The sequence below is a fragment of the Ovis canadensis genome, chromosome X, assembly GCF_042477335.2.
Source record: "Ovis canadensis isolate MfBH-ARS-UI-01 breed Bighorn chromosome X, ARS-UI_OviCan_v2, whole genome shotgun sequence".
In the NCBI taxonomy this organism is placed as follows: Eukaryota; Metazoa; Chordata; class Mammalia; order Artiodactyla; family Bovidae; genus Ovis; species Ovis canadensis.
The window spans coordinates 121,564,508-121,580,412 of record NC_091727.1 but is presented as its reverse complement, the minus strand read 5'-3'; the positions used below and the strand labels follow the sequence as shown (position 1 = coordinate 121,580,412).

The 15,905-nt window shown below is 39.2% G+C and overlaps 1 protein-coding gene across 1 annotated transcript in view; it reads right to left on the bottom strand.

Annotated features, from left to right (window-relative positions):
- LRCH2 (leucine rich repeats and calponin homology domain containing 2) overlaps positions 1-12,244 on the bottom strand; it is a 105,544-nt gene extending 93,300 nt beyond the window's left edge. Inside the window, exon 1 of the mRNA XM_070290869.1 lies at positions 11,849-12,244. Coding sequence (XP_070146970.1) covers positions 11,849-12,197 — 349 coding nt within the window. The 5' untranslated portion in view covers positions 12,198-12,244. The remainder of the gene's footprint in view (positions 1-11,848) is intronic.
- Positions 12,245-15,905: the final 3,661 nt, after the last annotated feature.

Genomic DNA, 15,905 nt, shown 5'->3' with positions numbered 1-15,905 from the left:
TATGCTGGAGAGGGTGCAGAGAAAAAGGAACCCTCTTATACTGTTGGTGGGAATGCAAACTAGTACAGCCACTATGGAGAATACTGTGGAGATTCCTTAAAAAACTGGAAATAGAACTGCCATACCACCCAGCAATCCCACTGCTGGGCATACACAGTGAGGAAACCAGAATTGAAAAAGACACGTGTACCCCAATGTTCATCGCAGCACCGTTTACAATAGCCAGGACATGGAAGCAACCTAGATGTCCATCAGAAGATGAATGGATAAGAAAGCTGTGGTACATATACACAATGGAATATTACTCAGCCATTAAAAAGAATACATTTGAACCAGTTCTAATGAGGTGGATGAAACTGGAGCCTATTATACAGAGCGAAGTAAGTCAGAAAGAAAAACCCCAATACAGTATATTAGCATATATACACGGAATTTAGAAAGATGGTAATGATGACCCTATATGTCAGATAGCAAAAGAGACACAGATGTAAAGAACAGACTGTTGGACTCTGTGGGAGAAGGTAAGGGTGGGATGATTTGAGAGAATAGCATTGAAACATGTATATTATCATATGTGAAATAGATCGCCAGTCCAGGTTCAATACATGAGACAGGGTGCTCAGGGCTGGTGAACTGGGATGACCCTGAGGGATGGGATGGGGAGGGTGGAGGGGGAGAGTCAGGATGGGGAACATATGTACACCCAAGGCTGATTCATGTGAATGTATGGCAAAAACCACAATATTGTAATTAGTCTCCAATAAAAAAATTTAAAAAAAAATCTACTTCTGCTTCATTCACTATGCTAAACCCCTTGACTATGTGGATCACAACAAATTGTGGAATATTCTTAAAGAGAAAGGAATACCAAAGCACCTTACCTGCCTTCTGAGGTAGGTATGCAGGTCAAGAAGCAACAGTTAGAACTGTACATGGAAAAAAATTGAGAAAGGAGTATGTCAAGGCTATATATTGTCACCCTGCTTATTTAACTTATATGCAGCGTATATCATGTGAAATGCTGGGCTGGATGAAGCACAAGCTGGTATCAAGATTGCTGGGAGAAATATCAATAACCTTAGCTGTGCATATGACACCACTGTAATGGCAGAAAGTGAAGAGGAACTTAAGAGCCTTTTGACGAAGGTGAAAGAAGAGAGGAAAAAAGCTGGATTAAAATTCAACATTTGAAAAACTAAGATCATGGCATCCGGTCCAATCACTTCATAGCAAATAGATGGGGAAAATGTGGAAACAGTGTCAGATTTCATTTTCTTGGGCTACAAAATCAATGCAGAAGTTGACTGCGAAATTAAAAGATGCTTGCTCCTTGGAAGAACAGCTATGTCAAACCTAGCCAGTGTTTTTAAGAAGCAGAGATATCACTTTGCCAAAATAGGTCTGTATAGTAATAGCTGCGGTTTTTCCAGTAGTCAGGTACGGATGTGAGAGCTGGACCATAAAGAAGGCTGAGTGGTGAAGAACTGACGCTTTTGAACTGTGGTGCTGGGGAAGACTCTTGAGACTACCTTCAACTGCAAGATGAAACCAGTCAATCCTAAAGGAAATCAACCCTGAATATTCATTGGAAGGACTGATGCTGAAGCTGAAGCTCGAATACTTTGGCCACCTGATGCGATAGCTGACTCATTGGAAAAGACCCTGATGCTGGGCAAGACTGAAGCCAGGAGGAGAAGGGGACAACAGAGGATGAGATGGTTCAGTTCAATTCAGTCGCTCAGTCGTGTCCGACTCTTTGTGACCCCATGAATCACAGCATGCCAGGCCTCCCTGTACATCACTAACTCCCAGAGTTCACTCAGACTCACGTCCATCGAGTCAGTGATGCCATCCAGCCATCTCATCCTCTGTCGTCCCCTTCTCCTCCTGCCCCCAATCCCTCCCAGCATCAGAGTTTTTTCCAATGAGTCAACTCTTCGCATGAGCAGGCCAAAGTATTGGAGTTTCAGCTTCAGCATCATTCCTTCCAAAGAAATCCTAGGGCTGATCTCCTTCAGAATGGACTGGTTGGATCTCCTTGCAGTCCAAGGGACTCTCAAGAGTCTTCTCCAACACCACACTTCAAAAGCATCAATTCTTTGGCGCTCAGCCTTCTTCACAGTCCAACTCTCACATCCATATATGACCACAGGAAAAATCATAGCCTTGACTAGACGGACCTTTGTTGGCAAAGTAATGTCTCTGCTTTTGAATATGCTATATAGGTTGGTCATAACTTTCCTTCCAAGGAGTAAGCGTCTTTTAACTTCATGGCTGCAGTCACCATCTGCAGTGATTTTGGAGCCCCCCCAAATAAAGTCTGACACTGTTTCCCCATCTATTTCCCATGAAGTGATGGGACCGGATGCCAAGATCTTCGTTTTCTGAATGTTGAGCTTTAAGCCAACTTTTTCACTCTCCTCTTTCACATTCATCAAGAGGCTTTTTAGTTCCTCTTCACTTTCTGCCATAAGGGTGGTGTCATCTGCATATCTGAGGTTATTGATATTTCTCCCGGCCATCTTGATTCCAGCTTGTGTTTCTTCCAGTCCAGCGTTTCTTATCATGTACTCTGCATAGAAGTTAAATAAGCAGGGTGACAATATACAGCCTTGACGTACTCCTTTTCCTGTTTGGAACCAGTCTGTTGTTCCATGTCCAGTTCTAACTGTTGCTTCCTGACCTGCATACAGATTTCTCAAGAGGCAGGTCAGGTGGTCTGGTATTCCCATCTCTTTCAGAATTTTCCACAGTTTATTGTGATCCACACACTCAAAGGCTCTGGCATAGTCAATAAAGCAGAAATAGATGTTTTTTCTGGAACTCTCTTGCTTTTTCCATGATCCAGCATGGTTGGATGACATCAACAACTCAATGGACATGAGTTTGAGCAAACTCCAGGAAATGGTGAAGGACAGGGAGCCTGGCATGCTGCAGTGCATGGGGTCAAAAGTCAGACACAACTTGGCAAATGAACAACAACAAATATTATTATATAACCCAGCTATTTCATTCACAAGTATACACACAAGAAATTATTGTACATCTACAACAGGACACGTGAATAATGCTGCTTATAGTAGTACTGTTCACAAGAGTAAAAATATGTTAACAATATTATGGCCACCAGTGAGAAAGTGGATAAAGTATGCTATAGTTGCACAATGAAAGATAATTCAGCCATCAAAAAGAATGAACTATAGTTTCATACAACAATTTGTATCTTTGCAACTTAGCAGTAAGCAATATAATATTAAAACTACCAGTTATATAAAGCAGAGTTATGTATTACATTTTTTAAAAGTTCAAAACAAGAACTAAGCAATGTATTATTAAGGAGCAAGCTTACTGGCTGGAAGCTGTCTTAGTAGCAATGAGTGATAAGCAGATTTGCACATGAGAAAGAGTCCTCAGGCTACAGTATGAAGAACGAATTGGACTTGAAGCAAACTGAACGTGAAGCAGAGAAATCATTTGGGAAAAACCGCTGATAGGGTCAGTTAAAGGTGAGGAGAGAAGGACATAAACAACAACAACTGACACTGAGATTAGACAGGAATGGAACAGAATTGAAAGCTATTCAAAGAGTTATGATCAAGAGCCCTTAAGTTCCAACCATATATAGATGGTGAGGGAAGGTGACGAGTCAAGAATAATTCCCAAGTTTCCGGTCTGCAAGACCAGAGGTCCTAGGGTCAATACAAAAGTTGATTTTTTTTTGGACATTTTGAGTTTCAAGAGATTCTGGGATGTCAATATTCATGTAGTATCCTCTTTTTTTTTTTTTTTTAATGGGCTTCCCAGGTGTCACAGTGGTAAAGAACCCACCTGCCACTGCAGGAGATGCTGGAGACATGGGTTCGATCCCTGGGTTGGGAATATCCCCTGGAGGAGGAAATGGCAACCCACTCCAGTATTCTTGCCTGGAAAATTCCATGGACAGAGGAGACTGGTGAGCTATAGTCCATGGGGTCGCAGAGAATTGGATCCTCTTTTTATGATTAAGTATAAAATCTGATCCTTTCCCCTTCAAAGCCTATCCTATAATCGATGTCACCACTCCCTCTTCAAATCTGCACACTGCTTTGTTTTTGTTTATGACATTCATCTTACTTTAGCCAAGCAGTGCTCAGTCTTGGCACCACTGACATTTTGGACCTGGAAAGTCTTTGTTGTGTGTGCAGTCCTGTTCATTTTAAGATGCTTAGCAGCATCCCTGGCTTCTACCCACTAGATGTGAGTAGCATCCCCAAGTTATGACAATCAAAACTGTTTCCAAAAACCAATGAAGTTGCTCAGTCGTGTCCGACTCTTTGTGATCCCATGGACTGTAACCTACCAGGCTCCTCCATCCATGGAATTTGCCAGGCAAGAGTACTGGAGTGGGCTGCCATTTCCTTCTCCAGGGGATCATCCCAACTCAGGGATTGAACCCAGATCTCCTGCATTGCAGGCAGACGCTTTACCGTCTGAGCTACCAGGGAAGCCCCAACATTACCAAATATCTCTTGGGGGCAAGTTCCCCATTCCTTAAAACCATGATCTAGCCTATATAATAGATACATGAATACTTAATTTATACCACCACTTAAAATCATAAATTCCCTAAAGGCAGCAACTTTACCATTTTGCCCATTTATATAAAATAGATATGACAAATGTATTCTTACATACTCATCAAGGTAGATTAAGGGGATAGTTATCTATGTTTGATTTACTATTTTTAAATTTATAAATATCTTTAAAAGTAATTGATTTCCCATTGACACAGGCATCTCTAACCAATTAGCTAAAGTACTAAGGATTTATATACTGGAATTATTTTTTTAAGAGGGGAAAATTTCTATGCTGCATATTCTGGAGTCTCTTAGGGACATAAGCATTTCACGAAGTCATTTTTGAATCAAATCCAAATTCACAAATGTTCTAGAATTGGTTAGTCTCCATACAGTTCAAATAAAAGTTTATACACAATCATTTTATTTCTGTCTCGTGTCCCCTTAAATCCCTAATATTATGCATAAAATTTCACCGAAAGAAGCATAATTAAACACCAATCCATGCCTCAAATTATAAGAGTACACAGATAAACAATGTCCACAAATAGGTAAGACTTTATTTTCCTATTTGGAAAAAAAAACTTAAAATAAATTTTTTATCAAAACATATATTAGACAATATCTATTGTTTAACTATCCATTACAGTCTCCTGACTGGCAGTCTATAAGTGGAATGCTATCAATATATAATATATTTGAAACAGTAGAAATGTAAAGACTTAAAGTTAGACCTTTAGCAGACTGAATACACTAGTTTAAAATGAAACTAAACACAAACTTAAATTATTGTTATAAAACTCGCTTGTACGGTTTTCTTTTATTACATTAAATGGTTCCCTGGAGTATAAGGTATTTTTTTTTTTCTATAAAAGGGAAATGGGGGAAAAAAAGGGAAGCAGAGAAAACTTTCTGAAATTTTTCAGAGAACTGATTGTATTACAATGCTTCAAGAACTACCTAAATATACACAAAGTATAGAGAAAAGTAAAAGGTTTCCCCTTCTAAATTGTTCATGATGATGAACAGTCTCTGTACCATGGGGGTGGGCATCACACAGTTTAAGTATCCCTTAGAGTGCACTGTTGGGATGGGCTAGGAGAATGATATACCCTTTTGCAAAGTGTGACTGTATGCCTTGGAACTTAAATACCACCTCCCAGGAAATCAACATGCTCTAAGTCTTCAATTACTTTTATTTGTGAAAAGTGTCCTGAACATCACTTCTCATGCTGTCAATGAGGTTCTGGATCTTGTATATCTTTATGCTTTTGATGATAAATAAATACTTCAGAGTTTATGTTACAAACAATCTAAATCAAAATATTAAATTTTAAACTTTAAGCCAGTGTCTCTAATCCCAATTCCAAAATATTCCAATCAACCACTTCTGTTCTTTTACCTGTCATGAAGTATATATGGTAATTTTTTCCAGAAAACATGGTAAGATCATATTTTTCAAATACAATTAATCTAGCTGCTTATCACACAGTCCTAATTTTAAACTGTGGCTTATTCTCCATAATGATTCCTTAAAGCATTTTGCTCTATTGAGTACCTATTCCTATGCTTATAAACTTGTTTTCCCATGACACTGCATTGATTAACACTAAAATTTAAGACATCATTACCCCCAGGGATCTACATTCCCGCCACCTTAGCAAAAGTCAGAGAACTAGGTAACCCCTCTCTTCCATTGCTAACGACCATGTCCACTGCTAACGACCATGTCCATTGCTAACGACCAGTCCATGAAGATCCTCCCTCCCCTTCTTGTACTTTAACACTGAACTCTCCACCAATTCCATCCTCTCAGCCTCCAAGTATGTTTGAGAAAATACAGAGTGAACTTTCAGTTAACATCTGCCCTTAATATGCAATGCCATTCTCAACGCCATATGGGTGTAATTTCTCCCCTGAAAGCCTGCAATTGTCCCTTTCTGCTTAATCCTAACCAACCCGGCATGCATAGGGTCGCAAACAGTCGGACACAATTTAGCAACTGAACTGAACTGAAGCTGATCCCATAGTGATCATTTAACTCAAGATTCAGCAAGAGTTAACTTTATAGGAAATTTTCTCAAACTAACTTAACTCCCAATAAAGTTAAGCCTTATGCCACAGTTCCATATAACTTATTTGTATCATTTATTAAAATATATATTTTTAATATTGCTACATCTCTTTTCTAATAATTACATATATTACTGTACACATGCACCTATTTTATAAACCTTTATAGGATCATGTTTCCATAGTTAGAGTTTAATAAAAGCTTGCTTAATGTACCTATTGTAAAACCAATACCATGAAGACAAGCTATGCAAATATCATGTGCAAAACAAAACACACTGCACCATAAACAGAAACTATATGGTCTATGAAGCTAAATAAGCATTCATCTTTCAGATTAAATCACCTATTTATTAGCACAGTGTTTATTAATAGCTTTGTTATAAGAAGAAAAAGTGTTGCAACAGGAATAACACTGGAATAGTGTTAGATTTAGAAAATCTAGCCTCTGACCCACACTCTGCCATATACTAGCCATTTAACTTCGGGCAAATCACTTAACCTCTCTCAACAACAAAGGGTAATTACTATGCACTCTACAAAGCCCACAGGGTTATTATTAGGATACAAAAGGGTAATATATATGAAAGTGCTTAGAATTTACAAGGAGCTGTATAAATGGTATGAGTTTAATGACAACCATACACTCTGATTTAAGATAACATTTTTTTTCATTTTGTGTTTCTTATTTACCATGGGTTTTGAGTTGGTTCATTTTTTTTTTAACATTTTAAAATGTGAACTTGCAAAAGAAAGAAATTAAAGGGCAAGTATTTATGCTCTAGAAGAATTCATCACTGAATAAAACACTGCAAGGTTTAGCAACTCAAATTCAATCTGAACCAATTAAAATATGAGTCAACTAACAAAAATGTCCTTAATATTCAACTTTTCAGCAAGATATTTATTACATAAAGCAAGGCAGATATTTGATTCCGGCCACAAAATCACAAGCTTATTCCACCGAATGCACTTAGATGGCCTTCACCTATGTAACAAAATCAGAAGCTGCAAAGTTTAACTGGCTCCATTTTACAAGCAGATACAATACACCATGCTCCACAGTTGAAGAGGTGAACCAGCACATGTAGGAAATACTAGAGTTGACTGCAGGTTTACAGGAAAACATGTGATTCACCAGGACACAACACAATCTGATGTATGTAAAGAATTCCTAAATCTGTTTCACAGACCTATTGTTTATGGACATAAAGAACTATGAAGAAGCAGAGGGGGCAGCTGCAAATAGACTGAGACTTATCTGTAGTACTGGTGACAGTCAAATATGAAAAGTTTCCAAATGTGTTTGCATAGCCATTACCCATTATCATTTTTAAGCTCTCTTAAAGTCAACAAGTATCACAGTATCCAAATAGACTAAAACTTTCTAGGCCGTTTCCCTTTGTCTTGCCAAGTCTACCCACAGACCAGCAAAGATAAGACATTACAACCAGAGTTAGCTATTTTCTTGAAACTTTCAGATCCCTGATTTCCTGTTTTTATATGCATGAGGATTTTAATTAAGAAGTATCTGGAATGCATATCAATTCAAAAAAGGTCATGAGCACAAACCACCAAATGGAGAATCAAGTAAACTGGCAAACTCTCCCTTTTAAATGTTAATCGCCTAGAAAGGCTGCCATAATTAGTTATTAGCAGTTGAGCTCCATCCTAGCAAAGAAAAGGGAGTGAGGCTGAAGAGGGAAAAAGAAATAAGGAGGGCAGCAGGAGGAAGGGGACAGGTGAAGAAGAACAGACACCAGAAATGCAAAGAGAAATAAAAAAGATACCAAAGATAAACTTTGCCATTAGCTACATACAATCCACACTCCCTCACAGGAAGACTATTAATAGAGAAATTAAGATTTTGCTGCTACATATTTTACAGTCATTATTTTAACACAAGTTTATCCAACAATGTTAAATGTAAAACAGTTATTCAAGGGAACTGGAGAAACTATAGTTTCCTGTAAGTTCCTAGTCACTAAAGACATAATATGATGAAAAAAATGAGTCTGCTTTACACAAGTCTATCAGAAAGAGTACTGAACTAGAACTTGAACATTTAGTTCCTTCCTAGCTTTGGTTTTGACCTTCTTGACAATTAGCTTTGCGTTAGTCACCAAACTTTTATCAATGTTCTCATTCACTCAAACAATAAATATTTCTTAAATGTCTAAAAAATTCTAGAGTTTCCCAACCCTGACTGCACAGAAGAATCACCTGGGAATACTTACACACACACACACACACACACACACACACACACACACACACACACCTCTTTGCCCCTGAGACTGATTTAATTGGTCTGGGGTGGAGCCCGGGCATAGATTAAAAAACAAGCAAACAAAAAAACTCCCTTGCTATCTTTTTTTTTAATTTTTTTAACTTTACTTTACAATATTGTATTGGTTTTGCCATACATTGACATGAATCTGCCACATCCCACCTCCCACCCCATATCATCTCTCTGGATCATCCCCATGCACCAGCCCCAAGCATCCCATATCCTGTATCAAACACAGACTGGCAGGGAAGGTGGAAAGCCACAGGTCTATTTCATCTTTTATGTACATGGAAAGGAACAGCAAACAATGTGAAGAGCCATCTCCCTTCCTTTAAATGTATCAATTTCCCCTTCTAATCCAATTTTGTTTTAACCTAGATTCTCACCACCTCACACCTAGATTCTCACCACCTCACACCTAGATTAACAAATAGTTTCCTACCTATTTTCCCTTCTTCCAGTCTCTTCCCAACTCAATAAACCATTGCTGTCTAACTAATCAATTTGGTACTGAAACATTATTCCACTGAGAGTCATTTTAAATATAACAATAACAACAAACAGAACTGTTTTCATTGAGCAGAGACTATATTGCATATACATATTTATGTTTGTATATATACAAGTATGTATGTATAATCTCAAACATGCTCTATTTTTCTTCAATTCCATTTATATATAATGGATACTAGTCTCTTTACATACAAGATTATTGCCCCTAAGTAGTTGTGGTTGAATTTGGTCAAAAATGAATGGCAAATGAATCACCCACAGATCTCTAATTTAAATTCTCACTTGTTCCCACAAGGAACACCAATTCAATTTTTTTTTAAAGTAAAATGAGGTGGAATTATTTTAAAAAGTTCTCTGTTACTGTAGACACTGATAAAATTTATGATGAATGAATATTACCAAGAATAAATACGGTTCTGGTTTGTGTTAAAACTTGCCTCAGAAAACAAACTAAAGCCTTAAAAGCCAATGGTTATAATCACATAAGATGATACTCATATTTATGAAAAATATTAAGTATAATATAAGATGTATATAATGAGAAAACTAAGGAAGTGCATTACTTATTCCCTGACTGTAAGCAGTTTTCCATCTTCCCAGGGAAAGCAAAACATAAAAAAGAAAATAAAGCCAGCACTAGCACGTAAGTGGTAAAGACATTAAGTACCATGGGAATTCAAAGAAACAGAAGACTGCCCTGGACTAAGGGAGTTGGAGACAGCATCTTGGAAAAGCTGGGGCTTGAACAAAATTAAATAGGTGGAGAAAAGGAAATCTCATGAATATGGATCTTCTACAAAGATAAGGCCGAAATTCATAAACTATGTTTGAGGAACTGGGAGCTGACCTACTTGGAACAGAGGGTTCTATGTAGGAGCATTTGAGGACTTAAGGTTGAAACAATAAACTGGAGCCAGACAGTGAAAGGCCAGAATGCCAACCTAGGATACTTCAACTCTGCGCTATAGATAGATAAATCTTTTATAGCTAACAACAAGCAAAACAACATATCCCTATAATGATGCAGTCTGAAACCATTTTTCTTGAAGCCTTTGAAGAACATACCTAGTAGTACAATGTCTTGCCAATATATCTTGAATATGTGAACATATTGTTTAGGAAATCTGTTCAGAGTGAAAGAGTAAACACTCAAATATGCTTTCCAACATACAAAATCATTGATGGTTCTTAGGATAACTCCTAAGAGAATAACTGGATAGGAGGCTTCAATTTTAGGTTCTCTTCCTCTCCCCACCCTCATCCAAACACACATCTTGATTTAATACCTAGAAACACAATACAATGAAACAGTGTTATTCTGAAAATAAGAGATCTTTTATTACCTCCCATTATGAGTGAATTTACTTACTACATTGCCTCAAAATCACTAAATTTATTAAGATCATTTTGTCTACGATTTCTTTCAGCAAAGCAGATGAAAACAGATACATAAATAACAAATTTGAAGATTATGAAAAGTGAAAAGTCCTTCATCAAATCAAAACACACCTAAAATAATCAGCCTTGGCTTATAAGGCAGAGGGGAGACTGTTCATAACAAAAAAATGCCATCCACAACAAAGAGTACCAGAGAGTATATGAAGAACATTACAATAGCCAATTTCTCATCCAAAATGATAAACTGTTAACCCACAACTCCAAAAAGAATGGAGTTAATTTTGATTCTCAAAAATGCCCTTACAATTTTTGGTTACATCTGTAATGAAAATTAAGACTCCAGCACAACTCAAAACAAGGATTCTTTCCCTTAGTAAAGCAGACACATAAGTGATTGATGATTTAATTTGCCGTTGCAGCAAATACTAATTTAAGCGCCACTACCTCAACACCAGGAAAATGACAAATCTCAGTATTTAAAGCCATACGTGACAAGAAGGCAAGACTATTCTAGGATGATTAAAACACACACAAAATAAGAACACAGAAAAAAACCGTGGCAATATTGCTGCTGCACTAGGAAAAGGGATATACCATTCTTACAGGCACGCATGGCTTTAAAGAATATGTATAGATTATGGTCTTATGCATTGTCTTTTTTTCCTCCAGGAAAGACCGGAACATTCACGAGAGTTGGAAGAAGTGCATTCAGGAAGGTGTCAATGCCTCCCTCCCCACCCCTTTAGGGGGGAAACTCGCTTTAACAATAATGCTCTTTCACTCCTCACATCCCACCCGGTTTCCACAGACCCTTCAGTCAGCATTCCTGCCCACCCCCCCGCCGCCACTTCCCCGCTCTGCCCCTCACATTCAGAGCTGGCTGCTGCGACTGTCTCGCCGCCCCCGCGCACCCGCCCCGACCAGCGGAGTCTAACAACGCAGCCACGCAGCCACCCAGAAACCCACTGCCCCCACCTCCTCCTCGCCCCGCTTCCCCTCCCCCTCCCCGCCCTGTCACCTGCTTGGGTGGTGTCCGTCAGGTCGTAGCCGCTGCCCGGGAAGTCTCGGAGCTTCCTACCGCTGAGGCTCAGGATGCCGGAGTTGCCCGCCTCCTCCAGGGCCCGGTCCAGGCTCCTCACGGTGTGTTGAGGCTGCAGGCTCCCCGGGTTCCACTGCGGCCCGTTGGGGAACGGCTGACCGAAAAGAGTCGGTACCGGGATGGGCACCACCAGGGTCCCGCCGCAGCCGCCGCCTCCCACTCCGGTTCCGCCGCCTCCCCCTCCGGCCCCACCACCGCCACCGCTACTTCCACCTCCACCACAACTGCCGCCCCCACTGTTACCACCACCTCCCTGACTCGCCGCCATGTTCCTGGGAGAGAGAATAGCCCCCGACAATACTCTGAGCCTGTGCCGCGAGTGTAGGGGGTTCTTAGGACGCATGCGCAGGCTGGGGGCGGGAGGTGGGGGGTGCGAGGTAGAGGGTGGGAAGCAACCAGGGGGCGGGCTGGGAGGAGGTGTTGGGTATGGAACAGACGCTGTTCAAACGTGCAGAATGCTTGCTTTAAGAAATGTGCTATCAGAGGAAGGATGCTAAACCCCGGTTCCGCTGCTTTGGGTACCAAAATCTTGGGAAGCGACACCAGCTTAACTCTAGGTCGTCAAGGATGTGACCCCAGATCTCTAAGTTGCTTCACCTTTTGAGATCTGCAAAACAAAAGTAAATATATTAGAGATGAAAGAGATTCGTTTCAGAATATTTTGAAGCGGCATTTAGAAGGACTATCAGCTACCTGATTGAAACGCTTACTGCAAATGCCTCAGGAATCCTTTAGCAGTGTTAACACGGAGAGAAACTTTGGGGAGGAATATGGGTGCAGAATTGTTTTTTAAGCCTGCATGAATTTTCCCATAATTTAGAATTCCAAAATAAGAAAAGCCTTTTAAAATGTTTTCAAGGAAGCCTCTCGTTTCAGTGTGTGTGTGTGTGTCTCAGCCAAACTGCTGCCTTCCAAAACTTGGAAAAGTTCTCTGCATTCTGTTCTATAACTCTTTGAAGTCCTGCCAAGGTCTCCAAAATATCTCGAGTTTCTTATCATGTTAGTATGGCTGATGGAAAACTCTGATCATCAAACAACCTTAAAGTTTATTTTTGATATACAGCCTTTCTGAAGATTTAATGCTGTGGATAGGAAGCTAATCAATCTTGGATTTTCGGAGTTCATTCTTGGAACCTGAAGCCAACCATTTAGGTAGGTCACTGCCTTCCCTCCACTCCCACTCAGAGTTATTCAAATCTTTTTCCCTCGTAGAAAAGTTACACAATAAAACTATCAGAATACTTGATCATATTCAGTTATCATTAATTAGAATATCTTGTGCATCTCTTTTACATCCACTTCAGTTTAAACAATCTATCAACAGTCTCATTTTCTTGGAGAAAGCTCCACAAAAATCACTACTTTGGGGAAAAAAATACAGGAAAGAATTACAACTTGTCTAAATTGCTTTCTGGCCATATAGGTTAACTAAGATAACTATGGTGCAAGAAATCACATTTGCCACATGCATGACCCACAGAAGGACCAGGACTGAAAATCAGACCTCCACAATGAATTAGGAAGTGAAATCAAATTATTTAAACTCACTGGTGTCAAAAAAGAACATTCTACCTTATATCTCATCTTTCTTACATCACAAATCAAATTAGGTATTAATTGAGAATTCCTAGAATCAAAAAGGATGGAAAGGGAAACTAAATGCATTAGATAGAGATAAGATTAGGAAAGGAACATTTAATAACTAGGCAATAAAAAAATTAGTGATTATTTAAAACAATGTATTGGACTCCAGGAAAAGTATGTCCTCAGAATACCTGTCAAGAGATGAAGGCCTCATACAACCAATTTAAGAAGAAAAGTAATCTTTCAAAGAATTTAAAAGATAGTCTAAGTAGAAAAAACAAGAAGCCTTCAAGGTAGGCTAGATATACATGAAAATCAGGCAAAATAACACATTCTGAAGCTCTTTGACAAAGAATTTTGAACAAAATATGCAGTCTTTATTGAATAAAGCACTGGAAAACTACAAATGTGATTTGTATTCAAGAGAACCAAGCAAATTGGTAGTTACCCAACATTTATAAATAATATAGAGAAGAAGAGGCAGAGTCCAAAGCTCCAAATTCTTCTATTAGAGATCAAGATTATTGGGATAGACTACAGGATGTTCTTATCAGCATATAAATAAATTAAAAGTGAGATGTTTTATCTTGGAATCTAGAAGAAGGCAGTGAACTTGGGGATGAACTAGACAGAACTATAATATTAATTTAGGTTAAAATTCTGATCAGGATGCAGGAAAAAGCCAAGGGAGTCTCTGCAGTTTGTTTCCTGAAAATATTAGTATTTAACATTGGTTAAGTACTGAACACTGCAGATGGTGACTGCAGTCAAGACATTACTTTGCCAACTAAGGTCCGTCTAGTCAAGGCTATGGTTTTTCCTGTGGTCATGTATGGATGTGAGAGTTGGACTGCGAAGAAGGCTGAGTGCCAAAGAATTGATGCTTTTAAACTGTGGTGTTGGAGAAGACTCTTGAGAGTCCCTTGGACTGCAAGGAGATCCAACCAGTCCATTCTGAAGGAGATCAGCCCTGGGATTTCTTTGGAAGGAATGATGCTAAAGCTGAAACTCCAGTACTTTGGCCACCTCATGTAAAGAGCTGACTCATTGGAAAAGACTCTGATGCTGGGAGGGATTGTGGGCAGGAGGAGAAGGGGACGACCTAGGATGAGATGGCTGGATGGCATCACCGACTGGATGGATATGAGTTTGAGTGAACTCCGGGAGTTGGTGATGGGCAGGGAGGCCTGGCATGCTGCGATTCATGGGGTTGCAATGAGTCAGACAGGACTGAGCGACTGAACTGAACTGAACTGAATTGAAATACTAAACTCAGGAGAGAAGAAACAGTGAAATGTTGAGTATCGTCAAGACATATCAGGGGTGCTTCCCTGGTGTCTCAGCAGTAAAGAATCTCCCTGCAATGCAGGAGACGTGGTTTCTATCCCTGGGTCGGGAAGATCGCCTGGAGGAGGGCATGGCAACCTACTCCACTTAAGATTTTTAAAAAATTTTTAAAAAGACATATATTAGAAACCCTGAAAATATTATTTATATCATACTGAACTATTCCACAGCTGCTGCTGGAATGTGATATGAAGTTCTGAAGTTCCTGAATTAGACAAAGCCCTAAGAAGTACACCTAAAATAATCAGAGAAATGAGAGAAGGAGAAATTTACTTGGCCTTCCTCTCTGTGGTAACCTGATCTTCAGTCCCTTCCAAAATCCCTGTTCTAGCATGGAACCATCGGAGGAGTGAGTATAGTCTCGACTGAACTAAACACAGCTTTCTGGATGGGATCTTCCCCCATCAGGGGTTAAACCCAGGTTCCCTGGCAGTGAAAGCACTGAGTCCAAACTACTGGACCACCAGGTAATTCCCCCTTTGCACTGCTTTAACCAATCCTAACAAATCCATTAATCCCAAAGTTAATATTTCTTAACTCAAAAGGGATTTGGAGAAATATAGAATGATTACTATTACTAAAAAGAGACTATTATATAACTAATCTTTAATGGTGATGTCAGTAAGCACTATTATGTTCTGTCTTGGTTAGAATCCCTGGTATGATGCTTACAAGATGCAAGATAAACAAGTCATTTAAGCTCTCAAAGTCTCAGATTTCTTGTCTATAAAACAAGGATCATAACATTATTAGCTATCTCAGAAGACTTTAGTGAGGATTACATGAGATATTTACACAAAGCACATATATTATAATGATTGTTACCCTTTTTATGTTTACTTTGCCTGTAGAACACTGAGCAAAGTGAATGATGAATTATCAGCACAGCAGTTCTTAAATTCCTCTGTACTACTGTGCTACCAGTATTAATAGACCTTTTCCTCTGTGTTGCTCTTGAAGTTACATCCTTACTGATTCACCCCAGGTTTCTGCCTCTCCTAACGTTTGTGTTTTCACTATGTGATTCAGTAACTTGATTCCAATT